The sequence below is a fragment of the Spea bombifrons genome, chromosome 2 (genome assembly GCF_027358695.1).
Source record: "Spea bombifrons isolate aSpeBom1 chromosome 2, aSpeBom1.2.pri, whole genome shotgun sequence".
NCBI lineage: Eukaryota > Metazoa > Chordata > Amphibia > Anura > Pelobatidae > Spea > Spea bombifrons.
The window spans coordinates 98,285,961-98,313,154 of NC_071088.1; the positions used below are offsets into that span (position 1 = coordinate 98,285,961).

At 38.9% G+C, this 27,194-nt stretch overlaps 1 protein-coding gene across 13 annotated transcripts in view; it reads left to right on the forward strand.

Moving 5' to 3' along the window:
• Positions 1–20,942, forward strand: part of DOCK9 (dedicator of cytokinesis 9) — a 108,727-nt gene extending 87,785 nt beyond the window's left edge. For 4 of the 13 annotated variants that reach the window (XM_053455336.1, XM_053455335.1, XM_053455334.1 and 1 more), the window contains 17 exons: positions 770–906; positions 4,997–5,112; positions 5,552–5,689; positions 6,042–6,224; positions 7,734–7,847; positions 8,167–8,382; positions 8,635–8,692; positions 9,822–9,928; positions 12,770–12,892; positions 13,195–13,308; positions 13,882–13,917; positions 15,012–15,158; positions 15,369–15,579; positions 16,488–16,678; positions 18,152–18,252; positions 18,954–19,092; positions 19,685–20,942. In XM_053455336.1, coding sequence (XP_053311311.1) covers positions 770–906; positions 4,997–5,112; positions 5,552–5,689; positions 6,042–6,224; positions 7,734–7,847; positions 8,167–8,382; positions 8,635–8,692; positions 9,822–9,928; positions 12,770–12,892; positions 13,195–13,308; positions 13,882–13,917; positions 15,012–15,158; positions 15,369–15,579; positions 16,488–16,678; positions 18,152–18,252; positions 18,954–19,092; positions 19,685–19,807 — 2,254 coding nt within the window. In that variant the 3' untranslated portion in view covers positions 19,808–20,942. Of the gene's footprint in view, positions 1–769; positions 907–1,511; positions 1,556–4,996; positions 5,113–5,551; positions 5,690–6,041; positions 6,225–7,733; positions 7,848–8,166; positions 8,383–8,634; positions 8,693–9,821; positions 9,929–12,769; positions 12,893–13,194; positions 13,309–13,881; positions 13,918–15,011; positions 15,159–15,368; positions 15,580–16,487; positions 16,679–18,151; positions 18,253–18,953; positions 19,093–19,684 lie in introns of all 13 variants that reach the window. The other 9 variants (XM_053455347.1, XM_053455344.1, XM_053455345.1 and 6 more) reach the window with 4 other exon arrangements.
• The last annotated feature ends 6,252 nt before the right edge of the window (positions 20,943–27,194 follow it).

The following is a 27,194-nucleotide window of genomic DNA, read 5'->3' on the forward strand; positions in this document are numbered from 1 at the left end:
TTAGTATCGGGATTATCGTACCGTGTACTCTAGATGAACATTCTGTGTGTGTCCCAGAATTTTAAGCGTAACATTTTGCGAGTGCACGTGTAAATAATTCCCATAAAGTGTCTCACTTGGGGTGGCGGTGTATGTGTTCCCTGCACTGGTCCCTCACTCCTTGCCTCTGGTGGTGGTACACTTCAGGAAGCCCATCTTTACTGATTGCTAACACGGGTCACTCTTTCTGTTTTCCTCACTTGATTGCTGACAAGTATAACAAAGTGTATGGCTCTTCTCCCTTCCTGCCTGGGTAAGATAGCACTTGCCGCTGAAGTGTTCCTCTGCTTTACTCTGTTGCATGTCTCTATGGTACCATTCACTAACCTTCTCCTGCTGCTTCACATTGTATATACAATCTCATATTGTAGAAGAAATAATACATATTTCCCCTTACCAGTTCATATGGAAGGTACTAATAGCATATGCTGCCACAATAACATGGATTAACAGATTGTTCAAACATTTATGGAAGTACTGCTCCATTAATATGGAGGCCTATATTTAACTGTCCCTGCTTTAGTATATTAAAGGTTGGGTTCAGAAAACAAATTAAGCCATCCTATTCATCTCAGCATGTTGCTTTTTATACTAGATAGCGTTTTGCGTTAGAGAATCTGATATATTTGTGTGTTGGTTTTTTTCATCCTCTGCTTTACTAACTGTCCCTGTCTTTCTGCTTCTGGGACAAGACTAACTTTTGCTTCTGTCCCATTTCACCATCTTACAGGAACCAGGAGGGGTTGGGACCCATAGTTCATGACCGAAAGTCTCAGACATTACCTGTTTCCCGTAACAGAACAGGGATGATGCATGCCAGATTACAGCAACTGAGCAGCCTGGATAACTCTCTCACTTTTAACCACAGTAAGTTATGCACTGTACCTAGAGGTCAACAGCCGCTTCCTGTACCACCTCAGCACAGGCAGGTGCCACCTCAGCACAGGCAGGTGCCACCTCAGCACAGGCAGGTGCCACCTCAGCACAGGCAGGTGCCACCTCAGCACAGGCAGGTGCCACGACCACTCCAGAGAATGACACAAGCATGGAGAGTAATTGTCCACAAAGCCAAGTTCTGTGAGATCAAACTCAAACAAATGTTACTCTTTCCCAGTGCGGGATACATACTGCCAGATGCTAAAGCATGCAGCGTGATTGCATCAGTTCTGGGCTCTCACCTCTCCTCATCTTCCTTATATAAAAAAATATGCCTGTTTTTGGGCTACCTGTTTTTCATCCATTTCAAAATATTAGTCACGTCATCGTGTTTTCCTTTTCAAAACTGATAAATGACACATGAGATGGTGGTGAAAGCTTAGCACGGTGTAAGCAGTTATGGATCTGCATGATTTAATATACTGGTAATGCTCAGATCTTTTGGAGGTTCTACATGAGAGTCCGAGAACCAGAATTCATTTTGTGCGTGCATGAAAAAGCATTCAATAATGAATTGACTTTTTCTGTGTTTTCAGTGTGAGAAAAATATCAAGTTTACTTGGAATTTCTGTAGACAATGGTAAGACTCAATCAGGTTGAAACTGGCCTAGAAATCTGTGTTCTGCAAAAACAGTTTCCACAGTTGTGCCGCTTTGCCTTTCTTTCTTATCACTCCATGCACTACTCTAACATATAATGAGCTGTCAGTTGTTAAGCTGAATGCTTTGATTGTCAAAACTATATCCAAGAGTGTATGTGCTTGCCCCCAAGTCAAAGATTATTCTGCAGAAACATCACTTGATAAAGCCAACTTTGTAGCATCTCAAATAATGTAATCGTTCCAAACTGGAGCAGGAATACCAAGACAGAGAAAAATAAAGTTTCTTACATTTAGATTGCCGGCAATATCTTGGTGATCTGATGTTTGCTAAAAGCTCACTCAGAGTATTCAATTTTAAAACATTATCCCCATGCTAAATCCCCCTCCAGAGTTACTGTGATCTTGTAATGAATGTAGAGTGCTGTTTTGGTGCATTTGCATCAAAATGTTTAAGCAATTGTTGGCCTGCAAATTTGTCTCCTGTACATTTAATGAAATATCATTTTCTCGCCATAACAGCTTAAAGTATGTTTTCAGAACTGCTTAGGCTGTTTTTTTAAGTTATATGTTATTATTTAGGTTTTCCCATGCTTGTGCAGTGACATAGTTACTTTGAACCGTACCTAATCTACTCCAACATTTAAGATTTGCCAAATGCCTTTTTTTTGTCAGACGTGTTAGGGGCAGGTAGTTTTGAGGCTTATAAAATCAATGATACCATAAAGTAAAAATGCATACTTGCTGGCAAATAGGTGGATCACCCCAAAACCTGTCCTCAAAAAAAAAAAAAAAAAAAAAAAAGTTCATCTATTATAATAATTAGCGACAATGAGTTAAACATTCATTGTGGAGTTCCTTTATTTTCTGGACATTTTGGTCACTCACCAATTTCTTTTTTTTTTGTCTGCAGCAGCTAGATGATATGTCAGTAATTAAAAACAAAATGGTTGAAAAGTGCAGTTACAACATATATGCCCCACTCCATAAGCATCTCTTGTGGTATATGTGGTATAAGCACAACAGACACGTAATAAAAGTGGAGATAAATGACACAACTGTGATTTAATGCATTGTACTGCATTACACTGCCATATATACAGTGCTGTGAAAAAGTACTTGCCCCTTTCCCATGTCTTTTTTTTGCATATTTGGCTCACCTAAATGTTTCAGATCATCAAACTAATTTTAATATGAGACAAAGATAACCCAAACGCAAAATGCATTTTTTAAACAATTTCATTTTTAGAAGGAAAAAAGCTATCAAACCTTTGTGGCCCTATGTGCAAAAGCAATTCCCCCCTTAGTTACTAAATCAACCTAATGTAATTGATATTTGGGTTCAATTTCACTGCACACCCAGGCATGGTTACTTTCAGCTCTGTTGTATTTAAACCTCAGTTAAATAAAGCTTAAAATGTCTCAAAAAATCACCATATCAAGAACGGATAAGACAGAGTCATTGACATCTATCAGTCTAGAAAGGGTTACAAAACGAAGAGAGAACTTGGAACAGTGGTGAACCTTTCCAGGAGTGGCCCACCTACCAAAATTCATGAGCGCACAGACCACTCATCCAGAAGGTCACCAAGAACTCAGACTAACATGTAAAGAACTGCAAGCCTCAAGTTGTCTCAAGTAAAGTCAGTGTTCATGATTTCACAATGGCTAATCTCTCATTAGCCAAAAACATCTTGATGACCCCCAAAGTTGAAAGTGGAACTTTTTGGAAGACATGGGTCCCGTTACAGCTGGAGTAAAGCTAATGAGAACATCGTACCAATAATCAAACACTATGGTGATAGTGTGATAATCTGGTGCAACTTCAGGGCCTGGGAAATTTGACATAATTGATAGAACCATGAATTATGCTCTCTACCAGAAAATCCGACAGGGAATGTCTGGCCATTAGTTTGTGACCTTAAGTTCAAGCACCATTGGGTTATTCAGCAGGACAATGAACCAAAGCACACAAGTAAGTCTACCTCAAAATGAAGGCTTTGGAGTGGCCTAGTCAAAGCCCTGACCTGAATCCAATTGAGATGATGTGGCATAACCTTAAAAAAACATTTTTAACCATTCAATGTGGCTGAACTAAAACAATTCAGTCCAGAAGTGTGGGACAAAATTCCTCCACAGTGTTGTAGAATACTTTTTGCTATTTATCACAAATGTTTGTTTGCAGTTGTTGCCGCCAAGGGTAGAGCATCCAGTTAGTAGGTTTAGGTGGCAATTCCTTTTTTCACATGGGTAATGTAGGTTTTTCCTCCTTTACCTTAAATAAATCAAATTATCATTTAAAAGCTAGAATTTTTGTTTACTCGTAGTGTCTTTGCCTTATATTAGGACTAGTTGGATGATCTGAATACTTTTACCAGACAGCACTGTATAGAGCTACTTAACACCAAAACTCAGAATGGCTTCTGCTCTTAAACAGAAAAAACTATTGGTTTCTAAACTAAATGTAGTTTTAATTGACTGACTGTGTGGATCATAGAACATGTTTATGGAAATTGAATATAATTAAATTTTAATAATGTCATGGAACATAATATCCAATCTTTTTTCAGTGAAGGCAGTTACATAACAAAACGACATGTATGCTGTTTGGGGTGAAAAAAACTACTTCTGCATTAATCTATTTCTTGTGTCCTCCCTTTTGCTGCATGTCCCCTCCAAGCCTTCCCATACCGTTCTGGATACCATTCAGAAATCGCACATTTTAGAGTTCTTTGTAATAAATAAACCCACATGGTAGTGATTACAAGTTAAAATAGAGGATCCAGAATTCATATTAAAAACCTACCTAATATGAGTATCTTCCTGTCATTTTACTCACCCCATTAAATTACTTTAATCATTAATTAATTACTTAATCATCAATAATCATTCACCCTTTGTAAGGTGTGGGGAAGGGATCAGGTAATGCTGGCTCTGCCACGGGCTGCTGCTCATATTCCCTTCCCCAAGGTTGAAAATTAAATTTTACTGACTGACAAGAAGCGAAAGATGTCTATAGTCTATATAAATGAAATATAATAAGAATAAATGTTTTTTAAGCTATGATGGTAACGCTGCCCCTGTGTGGCTATTTAGAGTCTTAAAGTCATCTCCTCCTTCTTCACGTATAAAAATAACATTAATTACCACCAAAGAGTGGCAGTCAGTAGGCAATCAACATCAATAACAATAACTGAGAGAAACCATAATGGTGAATAATTATGTAGACACTGAGAATGGGGCATCTCAATATCTTTCCCAATGGTAGATTTTGAATGCGTATTTATCTTAGTAGTCCTGTTTCTGCCAACGTTGCAGTGGTTGTTGGTTTTAACATCTAGGTGGCTTCAAATAGTATGTTATATATAGCCCTTGGGCAGCGTGCTTGTTTTTACCTTTTTTTATTTGTTTGAATTTTTTTAGGCTACGGGCATTCAGATGCAGACATTCTTCACCAGTCCTTACTTGAAGCAAACATAGCTACAGAAGTATGCCTTACAATCCTGGATACGTTGTCCCTGTTCACCATGGCGTTCAAGGTTCGTGGAACCTCATTCTGAAACATGGGCAAACGCTGGAAGTGCATAGTAGCCATTTGTCCACATTTATCTATTCCTGCCTTTGTATAACACAGTTGCTAGATGCCAACTGTACTGTAAATGTTTACAAGCAGAAATGACATACTGCCGAATATTTTTATTTTTATTGTAGGGTATAGGTGGTTTCTATATTTGTAAATGTATAGCTCGGTTTTACATGAAGTGCATGGAACTAGAGGTCCAAGACTGGCATTAATCCACCTAGTGTTCTGCACCGCGGTGGCCTGTAACATGTCCTTAGCCTGACGATTTTGCTAGATATTAGAGAGCGGTATATATGTACAGTTTTATCCTTATGTTACAGAAGACATACTTTTATGTTCGGCTTAATGTTTTCCTTCACTACTCCGATTTACGTTGCCGCATTTTTTTTCTGCAGAACCAGCTAGTTGCTGATCATGGACACAATCCCTTAATGAAGAAGGTGTTTGATGTTTACCTGTGCTTTCTCCAGAAAAACCAATCTGAAACGGCTTTAAAAAACGTCTTCACTGCATTGAGGTCTTTGATTTACAAGGTCAGTAGCAGAGGGGGAAAAGACAATAGTGTTTTATGTTTTTCGGCTGTGAAATGTGTGAAAACGGTACATACTGGCACCCACCGTGTGTAAACAGTTCCTTATGGCAACTTTACATAATGTTTGTTTGCTTATTTGCGCTGCCGCAATCTCATGTGCTCCCTTTCCGTAATATGTGGGCAAAATGTGATGCTGCTGAGTAGTTATTTTTCGAGCTAGAATGGAAATGCATTGCCAAACTTGTTTAGAAAGTATATTTTGTACAGTTTGATTATATGATTATGAAAACCACAGTATCCATTTATTATAACTTCATTTAAGGAATTTGTTTTATTTTTTTGTTTCTCTGTAGTTTCCCTCAACGTTTTATGAAGGAAGAGCCGACATGTGTGCTGCCTTGTGCTACGAAATCCTCAAGTGCTGTAACTCCAAACTTAGCTCCATCAGAACAGAATCCTCCCAACTCCTCTACTTCCTAATGAGAAATAACTTTGACTACACTGGAAAGAAATCCTTTGTTAGAACACATCTGCAGGTAAATTATGACATGGGAATGTTTTTCGCCATTTTTTTTTTATATTTTCAACTTTATTTTAGCCTGTCTTTACTAATGCCTATATAATGGCATTGTAGTGCATTGGATTTATTTACTGAGCTTTTGTCACATGTCAAAATAATTTACATAGTTACATAGTTCATAAGGTTGAAAAAAGACCTAAGTCCATCAAGTTCAACCCTTCTACCTAACCTTTCTATTCTTGATCCAAAAGAAGGCAGAATTTGTAAAGTCTAGCTTGGGGATCAGTAATATACATGACTACTATACACATACTGCTATCTGCAAGAACAGACTGGGGATTAAAATCAACACTGGCACTTTTTTTTTTTTTTTTGTTTTATGCATTGTGACAAACCCTGTAGCATGAGGGCCATACACAGGGTCGGCCCAAGACAAAATGCCGCCTAGGGCGAAGTTTAAAATGCCGCCCCCCTCCACCCCGTACTTACCTTTCAGCAGTCCTGCGGTGAGTCTCCCTGCTCGGTCTCTGCGCCGGCTTGTAATGTTGAGCACCGAGACCGAGCTAGAGGGCTCGCAGAGGAGAGAGTGAGGGGCGCCAAGCGCGTACTGACAACTTGGTAAGCGAAAACCACTCGGCGCCCCTCTCTCTCTCTTCTCGGCTTTAAAAAAAAAAAAGGGGGCTCGGGCGGCAAAGTGCCGCCCCTTCAAAAGTGCTGCCTGGAACGGTTGCCCCACTCGGCTCCATTGTCAGGCCAGCCCTGGCCATACATGTCACATTTAGAGTCTGGAACACCAGCTTGTAAAATACAGTGCTTTATTTTGAACTGCTCAAACCCCAAAAACCAAATCATAAAAAGAAAACCTAGCTCCCAATTGGAGCCCTCTCTAACTGAACTATGCTGGTCCAGACTGACCATCCAAATCACCCACTACCTCAACCTCCCAGCCAGACCCAGCTACGCCAGGCTCTGGAAAACCTCCCCCAGACAACACACAAAAGGTATGGTCTTCTTGTTCTGGGCCTCTCCTTGCCCTGGGAGCTCAGGGAAACTTCCTCTTCCCCCAACAGTCTCTCTGAGTATCAAGCTCCAGGGGCTTTTAATGCTCAGCACCTGTGCCTGATGCCGGCTCCATAGGAATCCCGGACCGGATCCTGCAGACTTCTAGCCTCCTGGAAAAGCCGGCATGGCATTTCCACAGAATGGGGAAACGGCGCATTGGCCCACCCTGTTCTCCAATTGCTCCACCCCAGGGACCCATATTTACATTCTGGATAGCACCAAAATACCAAAATAAGCATCTCCCTGGGGTTTACACTGTCACAGTATATAATCAAAAAAACATTTTCTTTTACCATGTTGTGTTGGGATACTGATTGCCATGCCTTTAATGTGTTGAGTCTTATTCTAGACCCCTTAGAATACATTGGATGGGTGTATAAGTAAATACCACATCCATTCATTCAGTTATATCAGAAGTGGGGGCAGAATGGAAGTACCGCATAATATTTTGTCTCTAATCTAGGTGATTATATCAGTAAGCCAGCTAATAGCCGATGTGGTCGGAATCGGTGGCACAAGATTCCAGCAGTCGCTGTCCATCATCAACAACTGTGCCAACAGTGACCGTCTTATTAAGGTTAGTGAATAAACATACATGTTTAGAATGTATATTTTTTTTCTAAATATATTGTTGCCCTTTTTTCTGCAGTATTTATTCTTTTCCGCTAACATTTTTTTAAACTATTCAATAAATATTACTATTTTACCGTACCAAATTCAGTCTTGCATGTGGCATTTGTGTGAATTTGCTCTTTGGGTATGAATGTATAGCAGTCTATGGATTTACTCTGCAACATACGAGTTGAAATGCGGTATATATCGATATATTCTGCATAGCATGTCTTGGGTTCCACTGATAAATCTGTTTGTTTTTTTGTTTTATGCTTACTGTGCAGCACACAACCTTCTCCTCGGATGTCAAAGATCTAACCAAAAGGATCCGCACGGTTCTGATGGCCACAGCTCAGATGAAGGAGCATGAGAATGATCCTGAGATGCTGGTGGACCTGCAGTACAGCTTGGCCAAATCATATGCCAGCACTCCAGAGCTTAGGAAGACGTGGCTGGACAGTATGGCCAGGATTCATGTCAAACATGGAGATCTCTCAGAGGTAAAAAATATTAATCGGTCATTACCAGATTTTATTTTTGCTTAATTTGTATTTCCATAGTGACCTTGCACAGTGTGCTCTATAAAGGCAATACCCAGTTAATAGAGTGCTATAATAGAGTCATGCTTCAACATACTTAACATTTGCAATGGCCAGTGTTGCTGATAATAACTTTGTGTATCCGTCTTGCTGTTGGAGCTTGTTTTAAGTAGACGTGGGGTGTAATATTACCGCTGTTGATTTGTGTTTTAGGCCGCAATGTGCTATGTCCACGTGGCTGCGCTGGTAGCGGAATACCTTACGCGGAAAGGTAAGGAGGACAGTTTCTGTAATCTGTCCTTGTGCTGCCAAACCCTAGGACGCTTTGATAAAAGCTTTTTGAACCTCTTCCCATCAACTAATAATAAGACAAAGTATGGGCAATAAAATTGCAAAAGACTACAATCTGTTTTATTGCCTCACACCAGTAAACAGCAATTCAGTCTGTGTCATGTTGGGGGGTTTACTGATGTCCCGAAGAAACACTGGTTTTAGGTTTTAAATGGAGTCTGTATCCCTTTTTCACATGTAGACTTGCTGTTGACTATTCAACTTTCGGCTCACCCATAATCTACTAGCCCCCGGCGCATCTACTGCAGATACTTACTACAAGTCTTTGAATAAGACCTTCTTACATAAAACACATTTATAATTGGTACATAAAGCTTTGGAAAAATATATATTGAGAGGTTGGTAACATGGCCCTCTCGTTTATGCTAGTTTCTGTATTTTTTAGACAGAGCTTCTTAAAATCTGAATAATGGTTTATATGAATAAACAGAAGTGTCGGATCTTTAATGATGTTAACGAATTAGGTATTGCAGTATCAGGCCACCTGACAGCTTTCATACTAACCCTCGTGACCCTCAGCCAGCGTTTGGCCGGGCATGTTGGCAGCAGGAGTTTGCTACCCGTTGACAAGCCTTTTATTACAGTACAGATGCTGCGGATTTCAGTTTCATATCATGTCATGTGGACAGGGGTTATCAGAAACCCTATGATTCATCCACAGTGCAAAATGCAAATGAAGTTATAGGACATCTTCCAAGAATTGTTTTTATGGCAGTTTACCTATTAATGTTTTCGTAAACTGACCTTTAGGATTGTTCAGATTTGTCACTTCATTTAAATAAGCAACATTGCCTTTTGAAGCAATAAATATTTGTTTTAACGTGTGAGGGTTCGTGAGCAGAACTTAGGTGCTCATCATATAGCAAATAAAAAAAAAAGTCAAGCTGCAATATCCTCTTAATGATCTTCAGCCATATATTGAGTAGCCACCTAAGATGGGTATTGTAGCCTTCATGTAGAATTAACACAGGAGGTTTAGAACCTTGGAGCTTGAAACAATTGTGTTATTTTTAAGAACCTTATTGATCGTTGTATTTTTTGTTCCCTAGGAATGTTCAGGCAGGGCTGTTCGACCTTTAGAGTGATCACCCCAAATATTGATGAGGAAGCATCAATGATGGAGGATGTTGGGATGCAGGATGTTCACTTTAACGAGGTCTGTCCATTTTTCTTTGCTCATTCAACTCCAACTCTTGCCTTCCGTCAATAGTTTATATTAATTTCTCCACCATTAAAGTATGTACATTCTTAGTAAATGATTTAGAATGTTTCTCCTCTCACATTGGTTATCATATTGGTCTTTCTCCTCCAGAGGTGTGTGTATGTATGTGTATATATATGTGTGTGTGTATATATATATACATACATAAACACACACACACACACACAGTATTGGCTTGATTATAGGCCGCACCCTAAAAGTTGGGTGCTATTTTAAAGAAAAAAATATTTTTAAAGAAAAAATACACATGAGTAGAAACAGTATTTTATCTAATGAACAGGAAGCCATGTATTTTAACACTTTTGGTATCTGTTATGCAGTTAGTAAGCATAGGTTATATAAAACCAATAGCCATTTTAAGGTCCTCCCCTTAATTCATAATGCACCTTACTTAGAGATATTCCCCACTTTCCCCCAGATATGCTTTATGCCCCCTAGATATGCCACTCTGCTTCCTAGATATGCCACCCCCCCCTCCGACTTACCAATGCACCCCCAGACTCCCTGGTGTCTAGCGGAGCCAGCCGCTGGGCATCGCAGACAACCTCCACTGAAAGTGCTGGCAGTGGAGGTTGTCTATGGGCACTTACCTGACACAGAAGAGGCTGCAGTAGATGCCTTTCTTCCCCATGGTCTGACTATTCTTGACACTAATTGGCAAGCAGTCGGTCAGTAAGTGGCAGGAAAGTGCTCCCATTGAAATTAATGGCAACACTTTCCACACAACGAACACAGGGATCTGAACAGACCAGCGTTGACTGGAGCCAGTTCTGGCATTTAGCTGGAGGTTGTGGAAAGGGGCAGAATCCCCCTATGCGTTTCCAAATGGACCCCACACAAATTTAAAGGGACCACACATGAAAGAGTATATGATGCAATCCTACGGAAAGGTCTGACATAATAGCTACCTTATATAATGCCTGCCAGAAAAGCAAGACCGCTTCTCCATGGCAACCCTGATTTTGTTGATATATCTGTATTGGAGGATTTCAAGTACGGGTAGAAGGGCTATTGCTGTCCCTATTCATTAAAGGTTAAGTTTTGATTGGTAAAGACCATGAGCATTTTCTGAATTGGTTTATTGTTGGCTTGCATAGAATGTTTTCTGTGTGTGATATGAAGTGTCTTAATTATCTGTTTTCTTTCTGATTAAAAATAAATTGCGACGTAGGGGTATTTTTATCAGCCTCTTACATAGTTGAGAATTATTTGCTGCCTGATTTGTGCTTAACCTTTAATCTGGCTAGCATAAAATAGTAAATATTTAACAAATTACAGAGGTTGCTTCGCTGTCAATAGCTTTCAGGAACTATCTTGGGATTAAAGGAGTATGGTTGATTTTGAGAGTCTTGATTTAGCGTATTAAGGAACTGACATATAATAAAATATAAAGTATAGTTGCCTGTTTAGAATATCACCCAGCAATATGGAACATGCAGTCCCCCAGTTTTTGTATAGTTACAGCCCGTACGATGCTCTTCTAGTCAAGATGTATAGCTCTTTATAAGCCCGTTGAGTTTCCATGTTCACCGCAGGCAGCTTGGTTTTGTATATAGTTTTTTTTTCTTCTTAGCGCACACAGCGGGAAGGACCTCTCCCCATTCGTCCAATCAGGGGAGGGTTTGTCCCCATGGTTTGCGCCGGGGCTCTGCACTGATGCAGAACTCCTACAGGAGGCCGGGGTAAAAGCAGCGGATCACTAAAAAAAGAATGAAGAAGCCGTGGAAAGAGAAATAAAGAAAGTAGGGAAACATTGAGAGAGAGTCTGAGAGTGAGACAGGGTTAGTGCAGAAAACTAAATTGTTTAATTGGGGCACTTCCTTGTTTTTAGACCTTTGTACTAATTAAAATTGGCAAATTATGGTAAATTAAAAATTCCTACATATCTGAGTTCACAAGTATAATAAATATCCTGCATTCATAATAAACGTGCTACATCTTGTGTGTCATGCTGTCCGGGGCGCTGGTGATCTCGTACTTCCATAATGTCACTTCCAGGCTTACCATGATGGTAATTGGATGGATACATTTACTTCCCTGGATGTAGAGATACTAATAGGGTTCCATTTGCACCTTATTTTTGCATGGTAAATTTCTTCTCTACCTGCCTTGATTTTATGATTCATTCAGTAGTTACTTGGCAATCAACCAGAAGATATGCTTTTATCACAAAAGGAACGGAAAATGCGTCATACTTTCTTGTCTTGTTTAGGAGCTGTAATGGAACATGTTTTTTTTTTGCTTTGCTGTGATTGCCAAAGAGATGGGCTATAAGCAGACCACGTCACTTCATGCGATTTTACTTACTACTTCCTCTTCAGAAGGATAATTCAGTAGTTTGTTCTTGTATTAGGTTGTGAAAATAGAATTTGGTAAACAAATAACCCTCAGTATGTATAAAATAAGTTATATTCTCTGCAGCATATAGAGCCAAATCCATTTTCCTTACCTCACTGTTCTATGTACAGACTTGATGGGTCCAATGGTTCATATCTGCCCTCGAATTCTGTTTCTATATGTGTTATTCCTTATTATTATTACAATAAGTAGTATGTAACATAACAATTTGACTTACAGACACAACAGGTGAGGAGGGGCTTACACTTATGATGTAAAAAGATCGTAATAATGATCAAACTAGTGTGTTACATGATATTGTATTTTTCTATAGACCTAGTAAATTACTCGTGTATTGGTGCAGCCGCTTGTTTAATACTCTTTATGCTGTGTGCCGTACCTGTGCGTTTAATCCTTCTCTCCTGTCTGGTTATTCAGGATGTGCTAATGGAGCTTCTTGAGCAATGTGCAGACGGGCTGTGGAAAGCAGAACGTTACGAGCTGATTGCGGACATCTATAAACTCATTATTCCCATCTATGAAAAGCGCAGAGATTTCGAGGTATTCCATTTTCAGTTCTAAATCCCAGACAAAATCCTACAAAATACTGACTTTTGACATTTTCTGAGACCTCAAGTTTTCATCTTAGCACAAAATATAATCATTATGAACAGCATAAAATCCAATACTGTATGTATGCGGTGTAATTTTATGATGAGATTTTTATACTTTTTATTTGTATGTTTTTAGTGCTGTATAGAGAGTTTAATTCCACATGGTCATATTGGTGTTGGTGAAATAGATGGCCAGTCACTGGTTTAGTGTTTTTGTTCATCTTGGTTCTTTGTTTGCTGTGTTCTCAGAGATTAGCCCATCTGTACGACACGTTGCATCGCGCTTACAGTAAAGTCACCGAAGTGATGCACACAGGCAAGAGGCTCCTGGGGACGTACTTCAGAGTGGCCTTCTTTGGACAAGTAAGACTTACGTTTTCTGAAATGCTGTCTCAGTAGTATTCAACAATGAAATACTTAGAATGTCTTGTAATGTTTCACACTGTTATAGTTTATTGTAAACCTGCACTAGTAAAATGTTCTCTTGGGTTTTTTGCTTTTTTTTCCCTTCATTTTATTACTATCTTGAGGCCGCGGTAAGTGACGTGATAGGATTTACCGATCAGATTTTGGTTGTTCTGTTTGTTGCTTCAGTGTGGTTTGACTTCTGCGACATATGCATTCCGTGCCACAGCCAAACTGAACCCTTTTCCAGCTGCCCTTGTTTAAGAATAAATGCTCTGGATCACCGGTTTGCTATATATGTGTGTTTAATGCATGCAGATACAGCGGCTGTCTATGATGTGCCAAGCAGCCCTTCATCCCGATACACGGCAAGTGTGTTAAACGCTCACGCTGGCAGTACACACTTTGTGCTTGATTCCGTCAAGGCTTTCCATCCAAACTGTTTGTGAGGCGTTTTACCGCCGGCAGAAGCGCGCACAGCTCTCGTCTGCAATAATTGCATTCTCTTTATCCTCTTTCATAATTTTATAGCAATACCAGTTTACAGACAGTGAAACAGATGTGGAGGTAATTATGTTAATTGAGTGAAAAGCGAGCAATGCAGTTATTTACGGCATTGAAGCTTTTAGTTTGATGTGGATCCTGTCATAAAGTAAACATTTGATCATTTCTCCTTCACTGCTCTGTGAGTGTGTTACCACCTTTCACCTTTTTTCTTTTAAATTGTGGTTCTCATTGTATCTGGGCGTCATCCGCACAGGAAGATTGAAGCCTGTAACATATTGCAATTGTGTTTTAATCATTTCTTTAGGTGACAAAGAAGGCGTAGCCGTCATGGTGGCGGACGCTTCACTTCTCTCAAGCTATTGTAATCCTTGTGTGCCTAGGCCCCAGTATAGTTTATCGATGTCCAGGCATCTGAGGCAATCCAATGTGGTTCTGACACTTTCCACCACAGGCCATGATTTCATGAACGACAATAGTTATGGCTAAAAAGAATACTGGCGTGATCTGCAGGGTTCATCTGCCAGAGATGCAAATTAACATTAAAAGAATATTGCAAATCCCTGTTTCAGAACTGTAACTTCCTTCAAGGGCTCATTTATACCCTTTTTTTTTTTTTTTTTTTTTCTTTACACTTTCACAAAGAAAATAATTTATTTTTCTTGCAAACCGAATTAGAATAATCATTTCTGAGCAATATTCTAGATATTCTATGAAGACCTTATTGACACATACCTGAGACATAAGTAATACAGATTTTTTTTCAATCATCTTCCTGGTGCTTGATCATTCTGTCTGTTTATCACGCGTTGTAATAACATGATCATTTTATTTAGAGATAAGCATTAGGAACAAACATTTGTCACATTTATTGTTTTAGTAAGTGTGCTATAATCTCATGACATGATTTCTATGTTCATTTTGTTCTGTGTGTTCTAAAAGGATAATTGAAGGTCCCTGCTTTATTCATATTCAAATAGCAACATTAAGTCATCTTCAAGTAAGTGGTTAATGAAGAATAGAAAATACATTCTGTCCCGTGTAATATATAAGGGTGCTTGAACATTGTATTTACATAAATTCTTCATTGAGCACTAATTTTTGAGGTGACTTTTTTTCCTGTTTAGAGTCCATTTTAATACTAATTTCTCTGTTAGGGTTTCTTTGAAGAAGAAGATGGAAAAGAATATATTTACAAAGAGCCAAAGCTGACACCCCTTTCAGAAATTTCGCAACGGTTGTTAAAGCTGTACTCTGACAAGTTTGGTGCTGAGAACGTCAAAATGATCCAGGATTCTGGCAAGGTAGAGCATAGTAAATAGTCGATCGTCTACAAAATTGCTATCCTAGTGGGAAGTCGTGTAGTCTTTGTACGGAATCCATTAGTGGAGTTTTAATTTGTGTGATTTTGGGTTCCTAATTGTGCGTATCCGTAAATACTAGGAATACAAACATCTGCTTTCGCAAAGAGGTGAAGCTAGTGGTAACCAGGTTGTTCCCTTTTTACTGTCAAGGTCAATCCAAAAGATTTGGACTCCAAGTATGCCTATATTCAAGTGACACATGTCACCCCTTACTTTGAAGACAAGGAGTTGCAAGAACGAAAAACAGAGTTTGAGAAAAGTCACAATATACGCCGTTTTGTGTTTGAAATGCCTTTTACGATGTCTGGAAAAAGACAAGGAGGCGTAGAAGAGCAATGGAAGCGCCGTACAATCCTGACAGGTAAAGTTTTTTTTGACGCTGATATCTTGTGAATTATTGGGGAACTTAGAACTGTTGTGCTAACCTTTGAACATGGATTAAGTAGCAAAGTTTACATCTGTTTATCTTGAAGTTTTATTAAGGCCAACTGCTGAAATGGGTAGTAAAGTTTCAAGTCCATTGCTAAAAAATGGAGGGCCTGTCTGTGACACTGATCCCTTAGCTGCTTGTTTTCATTTAACGTGTTAATTGGTTAGTCAAGACCATCACTGGTGTGTTCTGTCTGAGTGCTCCCATACGCTTCATCCAGCACAGTGCACCAACCCAGTGGTATATTGTGGCCTAGAGTGTCAGTTCAAGGGGGGCCCCCTCTGCCACATTACGAGGCCATATTGACTGATCTGGCTCCCTGGCAGGCCACTGCTCCATGGGCCAGCACAGGTTCCATGATGATCTTACAGCACTCCGCATGGAGGAATGTGGCCATGGAGGTAAGTGGTGGTGACGACTGGGATGGTGTCCTGGGCCAGGCCAAGATGCTTTATCAGCTGCCCCGAGGCTTCCCTCCATAGCCCTCATCCTCTACATATAGCCTTGTGATATAATATCCTTGCGTTCCGTCTCTTAATGATAATGCACAGGTCTCCACAGGGAAAATCTGCTTGTTACAAAGGAATACTTTAGTCTCCCAAACAGCTCATGGAGCAGCTGTGATCCATTAGGGCAATCTAGTTCCAGTTATGTGGCAATGGGAATGCTACTCCAGGATACGCCGCTGAACACCTGATTACGGCATTAATATATGTTTGGACCTTTTTATACTGTCCTACACAACATTTGATGTACAGGAGCGGAAGTGAGATTCCTCCATAGATGAGATGTTACGTGTAGGTTAAAATGCCGACATTTACTGTTTGTTCTTGGCGCAGCCATACACTGTTTCCCGTATGTGAAGAAGAGAATCCCTGTCATGTATCAGCACCACACAGACCTCAATCCAATAGAGGTGGCCATAGACGAAATGAGCAAGAAGGTGGCTGAGCTCCGACAGCTTTGTTCCTCAACTGACGTCGATATGATTAAATTACAACTAAAACTGCAGGGCAGCGTCAGCGTACAGGTAGGACTGGCACATTTTCTGTACTTGTACTATATAATTATCCTCTGGACTGGTATTACATCACTTAAATGGAGATGCAAGAAGGTTTAAAAAGAGTTTCAGATCAACTGCTCTGACACAGTTGCCTTGTCGCATCAATTCATTCCGTTGGATAGTATCCAGCCATTTTGCTGTGTTTTGGTTAATTTAAAAAGTAATAATGTAAGGTATAATGCGTACAGATGTAAGAGGCATGCTTAGAGATTGAATGTAGAAAATGAAATGTGTTTTATGTTTGAAAAGGGTTCATATATGTGGTGGCTAGAAACTCATCAATGTTATTTTCATGAACATTCCTAACATGAAGAGCGCACCTGAAAAAAGAGAAAGTCAGCAAGAATAAATAGTTAAATTACTATAAATAAAATAAAATAAAAACAGAAGACATGTGATTTGTCAGGTCCTCAACATAAATGGCAAAACTTAAGATATGTGAATTAAAAAATAAACATTTTTTAGTGGCTCCACAGCACGCAGCATCTCTGGCAACATATCTTAAGACCTTAATCTGGTCCTCATCAGTCCAATAACATGGCACAGGGTTAGTTTCCCAGGCCTCTACTGCTCATCTTGTAATTCCAACCTCACCCATGTTTCCATCTAAAGAAGAGACCTATGTGGTCCTAAACACTGATGTGACTATACATCATATCAAATTGGTTTTAATAATTTTAATTGTACCAGTACGTGTCTTTCAGGGTCCAATCTGAATACAGGTTTTATAAAAACCAAACCTCTGCCTTTTTCATCATCCTACACCACTATAATCAATATGAATATATATTTTTTTTTAAATAGTGTCAAAATTATTCAATCATTTAAAACTAGCACAAGTAAAATCATGTGTGAGCTCTGTTCAGATGTTTAAATGCCAGATATAATTGAAGCCCAGGTAATGAAGCAATGGAGGTGAAATTTGTAGAATTCCAAATCTTTAGGGTATTTGTATATAATATACAGTATCTTGGAAAAATCCCAACCATCTACTTTGCCTAAGCACCCAAGGGAGCATGATGTTTCATGAGGGTTCACCTACAATATAGTGGCAGAGCTATGATGTCATATGCTTCTCCCTCATATCTGATGCAAGCATTGCTTTAACCACAACTGCTTGCAGTCCGGTTAATGCTGAAAACAATATGTAAAATGTTTGTGAAAGGAACACCCAGGGTACCTGTGAGATCCAAAATTGTTCTTTAATAAAAATCCTTTTTTTTTTGTTTTCTTTAACTTCCTGATGGTCTGATTTTCACCTCCATTAGGACAGGAATGTGCAAACCTACTATAGAGGTGCCACACAAAAGTTTGAACGCAATTGAATAAATCCCTGCTACATTTTTGGATTGAGTGGTGTCCACTATGCTACGTTTTGGACATTTGACTCATGAGTGTGTTAATCTTTTTACCTTTTTTTAAATTATTTTATTCCTATAGGTTAATGCAGGCCCTCTAGCCTATGCAAGAGCTTTCTTGGATGACACAAACACTAAAAAATATGCAGATAACAAAATTAAGCAACTCAAGGAAGTATTCAGGTATTATATTTCTATGATTTTTCTAGTATGTACTACAGTGAAAATAGTAACCCTTTTCATATCTCTTTGAGAAGCGCTTTTCTTCCCACCTGCCTTATGTTATCAGAAACCTATGCACTTCAAGGGAAACATCTTGTTAAAACCGGGTGATGCTAGGTCTGTTTCACTGTCTGGAATCAATAGAACTAGGATATGTGTGTTTCTTTTTTTTGTTGATAGGTCGATGTCAGGGGATAGTTGTAGAATATTGATAATGCTCAAGCATTTCTCACGTAGCAATGCAAACCCTGATCGCCAGCGTAGATTGTTTTACACAAGGCACCTTATTCTACTTTCAATAGGGTTCCTGCCATATAGCCACAGTGTCCATTAAGGGCAGTCTGTCCTGACTGTGGACCCCATAGTGTGAATTAAGTGTCTTATTCAGTGAATTGGGATGATCATATCTGTACACAGCATGCTTGTTCCTTCTGTACGGACTTTATATGCGTCAACCGGAATCTTCTGTCTTGATGGATTTGTTGCTACGTCACCAGAAACTGGTAACATTTCGTTTAAATGATGTGTGTGTAAGCCTCCCTCTGAAGTGGAATGCTCATATAAATAGAATAAGTCTGGGTAATCTTTTACTTTTGGCTACTTGTTTCCGATCTAGTTGTATATAATCTGTTCATATAATGCATTTTCAATCTTTGTTTTAGACAATTTGTTGAAGCGTGTGGTCAAGCTTTGTGTGTTAATGAAAAACTCATAAAAGAAAATCAGTTTGAATATCAAGAAGAAATGAAAGCAAACTACAGGGAAATGGTCAAAGAGCTTTCTGAAATAATGCACGAGCAAGTAAGTGTGTGTTCGTTACCATATGTAGAAACCTAAAACACTTGATTATAAGCAGAATTTATATATATCTATATATAGGTAGATAGATAGATATCTATATATAGATAGATATATATGAATAAATATTTTTCAGTTGTTCCTACAGTGTATTTGTAGATGTACAAATATGCTTCTATTTCAAGCATGAGGCTAAACCGTGTGATTTAGTGGTTTTCATTCTAGCACATCCTTTTAGATGACTGTTGTTGCTACAAAAACCAGAATTCAGATTGTTCTAACACAATAATGGAGATTATAAATTATGATCACTAATCTCACAAAAAAATGACTTCTTCACTGAATCTGTACTATATACACTTTGTGTTAAAATCGCCAGCTCCAATAACTTGTTCTTTTCCTTCTCCCCTCTATGCACACATGAGCAGATGGGATGGTAATACAATCTTGATTTGTCTTTGGATGTGTCTGTGTATTAAATGCATTGCATCATACCCTAGCGTGGGAAATATTTGTTGTGTTTATTTTGGTAATGAAACCCTTTGTTTATGGATTGTCTAATTGGTTGACTTCCATGTTTCTTTGCCTCCTTAAGATTTGGTGTGGAGAAGAGAAGATCAGTGTTATACCGAATTCACTTCACATTTTTAATGCCATAAGTGGAACTCCTACAAGCACAACAGTACAGGGAATGACCAGTTCTTCCTCCATCGCGTAATCTGTAAACATCCCTTTCATTTCAAAGCATGCCATGTCTATGGCTAACCCAGGACAAAGAAAAGAGCCTTGAGCCCAGCAGAAATCCATAGCAGCCACTTCATATTTCCTCCACTAAAGTGCAAAGGATTAAACAACATTAGTTGTTGTGATCGTAGGAGCTCTCAAATCTGTTTTTTTGTTTTGTTTGATGCTAAATTTTCATTTCAAAAGTTTAAAGGAAAGAAGCATATATTGATATTTTCTATGCTAGCTATGTAACTACTTCTAAACAAACCAGGATTGAAGAGAATAGCACATTAGGTAGATGATTGTACAGTAGCGGTCTAGGGATGTACAGTATAGAACATTAAATGTTACACTAAAGTTTACATGTTACTGTTGTGACCAAGCACACCTTGCATATATTACATCAGGGTTTTCCCAATTTTTTTTTTTTTATCTGCTCCACCTTAATTGTTTCCAACACATAACTTTTCCTCACCAGAAGATTTAATAGATTATTAAGTGCTCCAATATTAAGCATTGGTGTCATTGTTTCTTTTAATCTCCAAGCTTCCAGCCCGAAAAAAGTATTACATAGACAGACAGAATCTACACTTCTCGTACTACTTAGGTCCACATTGCATTTGCAAGTCCGTCCAGGAAAGGAGATGGCGGGGAAAATGTATATATTGTTAATTGATGCAGACCATAACTTCTGTACATAAGTGTCACATTTCTATGCATTCTTTTTAATGTTCATCGCTAAAACTTTTATTGTGAGAAAAAATGTGCTTTTTCATTTTATCTGCTATATATTTTGTCTTTATAGTTTATTCTTGTACATAAATGAGTGCAATACAAAGATGTATACAGTCTTTGCTTTTATTAAGTTTATACACTGTTTAAAAACAAAAAAAACCTTTTTTATTTTTTATTTTGCCAAAGCAAAGAGTATGTATTAGTGGTCATGATTACTGTGGTATATGGTGGTGTTATTTAATGCTTTGATCATACTGTTCTTTCAAAATATTAATTTAGTAATTTTATATTGGAAGGGGTGAATACAAATTTTAAATTTTATTTAACTGGAAACACTGTCCTGCTGTAATTAATATTCTGTACTACATATGTATTAAAAGAAATCACTAATTTCCGTGTAGTGTGTGTTTTTCGTTCATTTTGTCCCATCTGTTTGCTGTTAGTGGACCTGAATATAGCCAGAAAAAAGTAGCGTATCAGAAAATGCATACTTTATTTTTTGACACAATGCAGGCTATTGGGCAAAGCGTTGGCTGGAGGGTTGTTTCAGTGTCTTAATTTCATTATGAATGCCTAACCCTCATGAGCTTCTGCTGTAGGAATCGCTTGGCTGTCCCTAAATAATATGTAGTTTAAATATTTATTTGGTCTGTTTACTCGTTGAACTATGCATTATGCAGGGCTAGCCCAGTCTTGATGGAGAAACCTGCCAGTGTTGGCCCTACATAATGAATAGTGAAACTACAACTCACTTTCCGTCTCTACTGTTAGAGAATGAACCTCATAGTCGTCGATCACCAATATGTGGATGGTAGGACTCTTATGTAGTGTTGCTCAGATGGTGTTGTGGTAATTGTGTCTGTCTGTCTGTAACGGGCAACACTTTTAATTTTAGCGCTAAGATATCGATCAGAGAATCAAATACATTACTGCCCATTTATAGACGTTGATTTGGGAATTATAAGATCATATGTGTCTAGTAAGTCAGACAATATATTTTCCAATAGTGGTTGAAATTTTGAAAAAAAAATTCTATTCTAATTTTCTATTGTAACATGTATAATATCCAGATATACAGGGTATTTTCTATTCTAACGTGTATAATTTCCAGATATAATGGGTGTCCCAGCCAAGATTGAAGGTGCTTTGGGCTCCTTAGACATTCTACAGTTACACAGCAGCACACGGCAAAGGAAAATAGCTGAATATGTAATTACAGCCACTTCTCTGTATTTTGACACCGGGGCTATATATAGACAAAAAGTTACCATGTCTAAAGTGCATCAAATTAATCCTTTGAGATAACGAGAGGAGAGGGAGCACCAATAACTATACTGCACACTACATAGAAGCTTGATATTATGACTGATAGTCACTGTACTACAGGCAAACAGTAGCTGGCTGTCAATGATTACTTATAGATCAAGGTGTCTATATAGTTTTTACTTCATCGGCAGAACACTGCTTATCTCGGCGTATAACCTTATTGATAAGATTTATACACACGTAGGTTGTGTATACGTGTATTGATACTCCATATATATCTCGCATTGTATATTTAAATAATTCAAATGTACTATATTAAACAAGATTATATCCTAATCATATACATATAATGGCAGTGACAACCTAAAAATCCAAATGCCAGGTCTATTCCTTATGTAATGTAAATTATTATTCTAACAGTGTAAATATACATATATCTACTCCATGAGAGGTGACTTTTGGCATACAAATTATATAATGGATTAAGACTCATTTCAAAGTACGTGTAATGTATGTAGTCTAGTGTGTAAGATCCTTGGGCATCCAGATGTTCTTCTTGTATGTGTCACAGCAGCACTGGCAAACTTCTCAAAATTCATCCTTGCCCTCACTTCTTCCCTCCTTGTGGCTACAGACCGGAGTCCTTCCGTGGTACTCCATGATCCATCTTAAGGATTTTTTCCTTTTTAGAAATAGGCAATTTTTTTATATTGTTTTAATATTATTTTTATGTTTGTGTGAATGTGTATTTATATCTGCGTGAAAATTTTTAATGAACAATAAAAAAATATATATATAGCATGAAAACATCAAATGTGCAGATAAGCATATGAGGTGCTACCAATTTAACAAACCCTTTTCTTAAAGTTGCACAGAAACCTGACGTGTTTCGCCAACGAGGCTTCTTCAGTGGTGAGCAGTGGTAGGCACATAAAAACCTTTTAGAGCAGCTTGCTAGTAACTACAAAGGAATGACAATAGAAGACTGGAACAAAATAGGTGGTCTGTTCTAATGGCTGCTACAGCAAAAGCTCACATAGTGATGTCAAAACCAAAACTCTCCTGCCGACGCACACTTTAGTGAGAACTTTCATCTTGATTTCATCTTACACCCGATTTATTCATGGTTGCTTTTATTCAATGTGACATGAGCGCACAAGGATAGTTTGACACAATTCAATCTGTTGGGCAAATTGTACATACAGATATTTGATCAGATGCTAAAGCTAAATGGCACTCAACATATTCTCAAAGTGTCTGCTGTGTTAACACAAAACCCTACCCACTCAAGATATTTGTCAATGGTAGGTCAACAATCACCTTGTGTATGTTTTCTAATACAATATCACAGCCACAAATAACAGATCAGAGTCACTTTCAAAGATGCAATTTCTTCAGCAAGAGCTTTGGAGGGCCCTCTTAACATTGGCCATCCCGTCTGCACTGCACGGGTCCGTGTACACGCTTTGAGGTCTACATGGATGTTATGGTACAGCAATGCTTCATAATAACACACAGTACTACTGTGCAGGTTTTTCTTTCTATATTTTATGTTTTGCAGACTATGTCTTGACCTGCACCGCAGCATTAATGCTGTTATCTGGGAACAGACCAAAGGTTGTATCAGCTCTTATTAAGAACTATGAGGTTATGTTCTTTTTTTAATTTATTTATATAAATTTCAGCATTACATTTCTGTCCATGTGGCCCATTCTACGACTTATTTGTAGTGGACAGCAGAGCTGTGGAATCCAGATGCAGGTCCTTTTGCAGGTGTACTAGGGGTGAAGTGACCTGATGTAAAGCAGGTATTCTTGATCCACCACTGGCATCAGCAATAGACAAGTAGGTAGTCATTTTAGTAGCCTGCTTGACAGTAAACATGTCTTTAACCTACAAGCACACGTGGCGGAGTCTGGCTGTTTCCCTACATCTTCAGTATGAGTTTAGAAGCAGAGCATCAGGCAGCTTAGACTACATGGGCTTCCTAAACACAGTACCCTGTTTTTGTACATCAGCTACGGACTTATTTATAAGTTACGGACTTATTTATAATTGTTGAAAATAGAATAGCTAAATACTCTATTTTGTTCTAGAATAAGCATGTGCTGTTAATATTTTCCTAAGTCCTTCACCAATTTGCATATCACAGAATAAGGCAAATAAGTCCATTTATTAAAGAGTAAGTTTGCAGGAGATTGAAAATGTCAACTCCCTGATAACACTATATCATAAAGGGCAATCCCCAAATAGTTTCTCCTGCAAGGTGGTTTAAGTTGACCTGGCATAACGCATAGGTAATGTGAGGTTTGTTTTTTTTTTTAAAAAAAAATTATCCTCACTGATTTATTTATACAGGGTCATGTTCATTGAGGTTTGAACTTTAGATGGGATAGGTCCATAGGAGGACAACTTTCCCTTTCTATACCTCTGGTCTCTTCACAGTCAAGAAGTCAGCAATGTCTTTGGATAATGCGTCCTATTTAAGTCATTCAATGGACAGTAGAGCTGAAGGTGCTGTAAAACAGGCTTTTCAAGCTTCAGCTGCCAATTTCCGCCCTAGCATTCAGTTGCCTCACTGGTGCGATCAGTGAAGATCTGGCAACAATAGATGGATCTCCTGGGTGTCTGCTGATATAAGAACTACTCTGGCGTTTTTGTTTGACACACCTACCACGCTGGACCACGGCTTTGTTGGTGGTAGCCAGAAAGGCATTGTGCCCAATACCTACCTTTTCAGAGTCAGGAATTATTTACTAAGGATTTGGATGCCATAGTTGAAAAGATCAAAGGTGAGAAGACCAGCTAATGCAAAGGAAGCAACCTCCCTGGTTTGCCTTTAACTCTTCTTGTGTTTGTTTGATTGTGTCCCACCAACATGAAGGACTTCTGGAAGTTCGGGTTCAACATTTCTTATATTGGTGCAAGAAATTACCATGAAGCTGGTCCTGGTGCTAGTTCCTTTGGAAGAATGTTGTCAAGGGATTTATCCTCCAATGTTTGCTATTTCCAAGGCGCCATGGACGGTAAGAATGGTGGAGGTTCATAATGGGACAGCAGTATCACGTAACCTCTTCATCTTTGCAGTTCCTGAGAAGGCGTTGACAGTTGACCAAGACGTCTATTAGTGTGTGGATTGTCAGGACAATCAGATTGTCCCAAGGGATTTAAAATAAAGATCATTCTTAAGCCCTAAGGACACGATCCTTGAGGGCTTAGTCTGCTGAGCGGCAGTTTGGAGAAGCCTTGACACATTTGCAAACAGCTGAACCCCCTCATTGGGAAGGTGCTACATTTGGTAGCACAGTGCTGCAAGCTGGTATCAGAGATCTTATCTCTAGAGGACATTTTGGCATTTCTTATCTTCATGCTATGGTTTTCGGAGTGGTCCAAACAACTTATACCTTAAGTACTTCCTGCCCTGCCTCAGGAGAAGCTATCTCACTAGGAAACTGAAATAGGAAAACAATTTTCAAGTAAGAATTCTAGATTTAAAAAAAAAAATCTGTTAAGCCTTTTATAGTGATTAAAGGTCTTCCTTTAGTAGGTAGCCATGATATAAACTTCAGGTATGTTGGTTAAGGCCAGTTGACTGTCCTGGGATACATTACCCAGGGAGTGATACTTTTAAGTCAAGTATCATTGAAAAAGCTTGGTTGACTTTCAATCACTAAGCCATGCCTTTTCCACCTGTGCCTACTCTGCAAAGCCATTATCGATCGGACACAGTAAGTAAATTATTTTATGCCAAAGTGCTTTGCAGTGGAGATAAATAAAGGTACATTATATCCATCACATCCACTGTAATGAGTATGATAGGTGAGGGTCACCTTATATTCTACCTCTTTTTGTTGCATCCTAATGCAGTAGAGGGATTCATCCGAATTGTGTGTGTATACATACTTTTTATTAACCCAGTTAGTACAAGAAGGGGCGTGAAAGGAGCATGTTTTTGTGTTTGCACAAAAGTTAGTCATCCAGCTCAATGTACAAATAAAACCAATTACCCTTCAGATATACCCATCCAAGTATCTCTTTTCCTGTAGCAGAAGGCTGATTTCTGGTGGATCCTGACAGAGTAACCTTTATTCCTTATTCCTTATTCCTGCCTTTTCATTACAAGCACAGAACCACGCTACTTCCATTCTTAATGACTTTTGAAATGTGACTACTAAAAGAGCTTCTTAATAATACTTACACATGCCGAGATGTAGGAAGCGGACTCTGCCATCACCGATGCCCGTAATGGAGTCTGTTTCTCTCCAAATACCCCTGTTACAGGAGAGGGGCGACATGCACCAAGTGGATCCCCCATCATAAAGCACAAGCACTGTATTCATGCTGTGTAGTACTGACACACATAAATAATACTGCAGCAAGTAAGCTGTCCTAGGGGCCCTGGCCTGGGGCAATTGTCCTATTTGCTCCATAGTTAATTTGTCCTTGGCAACAGCACAATGACAGAAGCAGCAAATCTAAAGATGTATTTTTATACTGCCTTATCAGATTGGAACTTGGTAATGTGTGGATATTCAGTAGCTGTTACAACCTTCCGTGCAACTTTGTGGGAACCAAACAAAATGCTTTGCATGGTGGTCCTCTTGCTTTGTTTGTGGCTCCCTTCCCGCCTCCTTAAATATAATTCCTAGAGATGATACTATCCCAGGCTCAATTTATGTTGTACATATCTATGGATGAATTTTAAAAGTACCAGAATTGTACAAAGGAAATGTAATAATCCCACTGAGCCCCAGGGACCCACTTGACCTTGAATTAACGCAAAAAAAAAGTTATAGCACATCAACAAGCTCCCATCAGAGTAATAAATACTGCATTTATTGCTTTGTGCTCTAGTAGTTCACTTCTCGCTCTTGCTGGACACTTTTTCCTTGGATTGCATACCTAAGTTGTGCTTTTGGCTTCTTAATATCCTTCTAATTGGTCTGGTGCCTTGAAGCCCTAGCCTAACTGACATATAGTTACAACTTAGTCATCCACCATCAAAAAGAGTGTTCCTTCAGCCCCTTTTTTCTAACATACCCCCAAGAGGTTGAAAGGCTAATGGGCATATAAAATACACACATGATGAGAGGCTCTTCTGCCAAGAATGGCTGTATATCATACAACTCGCTGCCAGCAATTGCCTTTTATCAGCGCGTCTGTGCATTCTGCTGTAGTGTACAGATTCCACTCTTAGTGTCCCTGCCCCATTGCCAGCCCTTCTCATGGGAGTCTGCCCAAACCCCTGGGCTGTCACAGTGCAGGTATCTATTCAAAGCAGCAGAGGAGGAGTCATTGAGCTGTATTATTGTAATGAGTATCTAGGGTTGAACCACAGCCAGGTATAGAAGCATTAAAATTAAGGGATAACCTAGCAA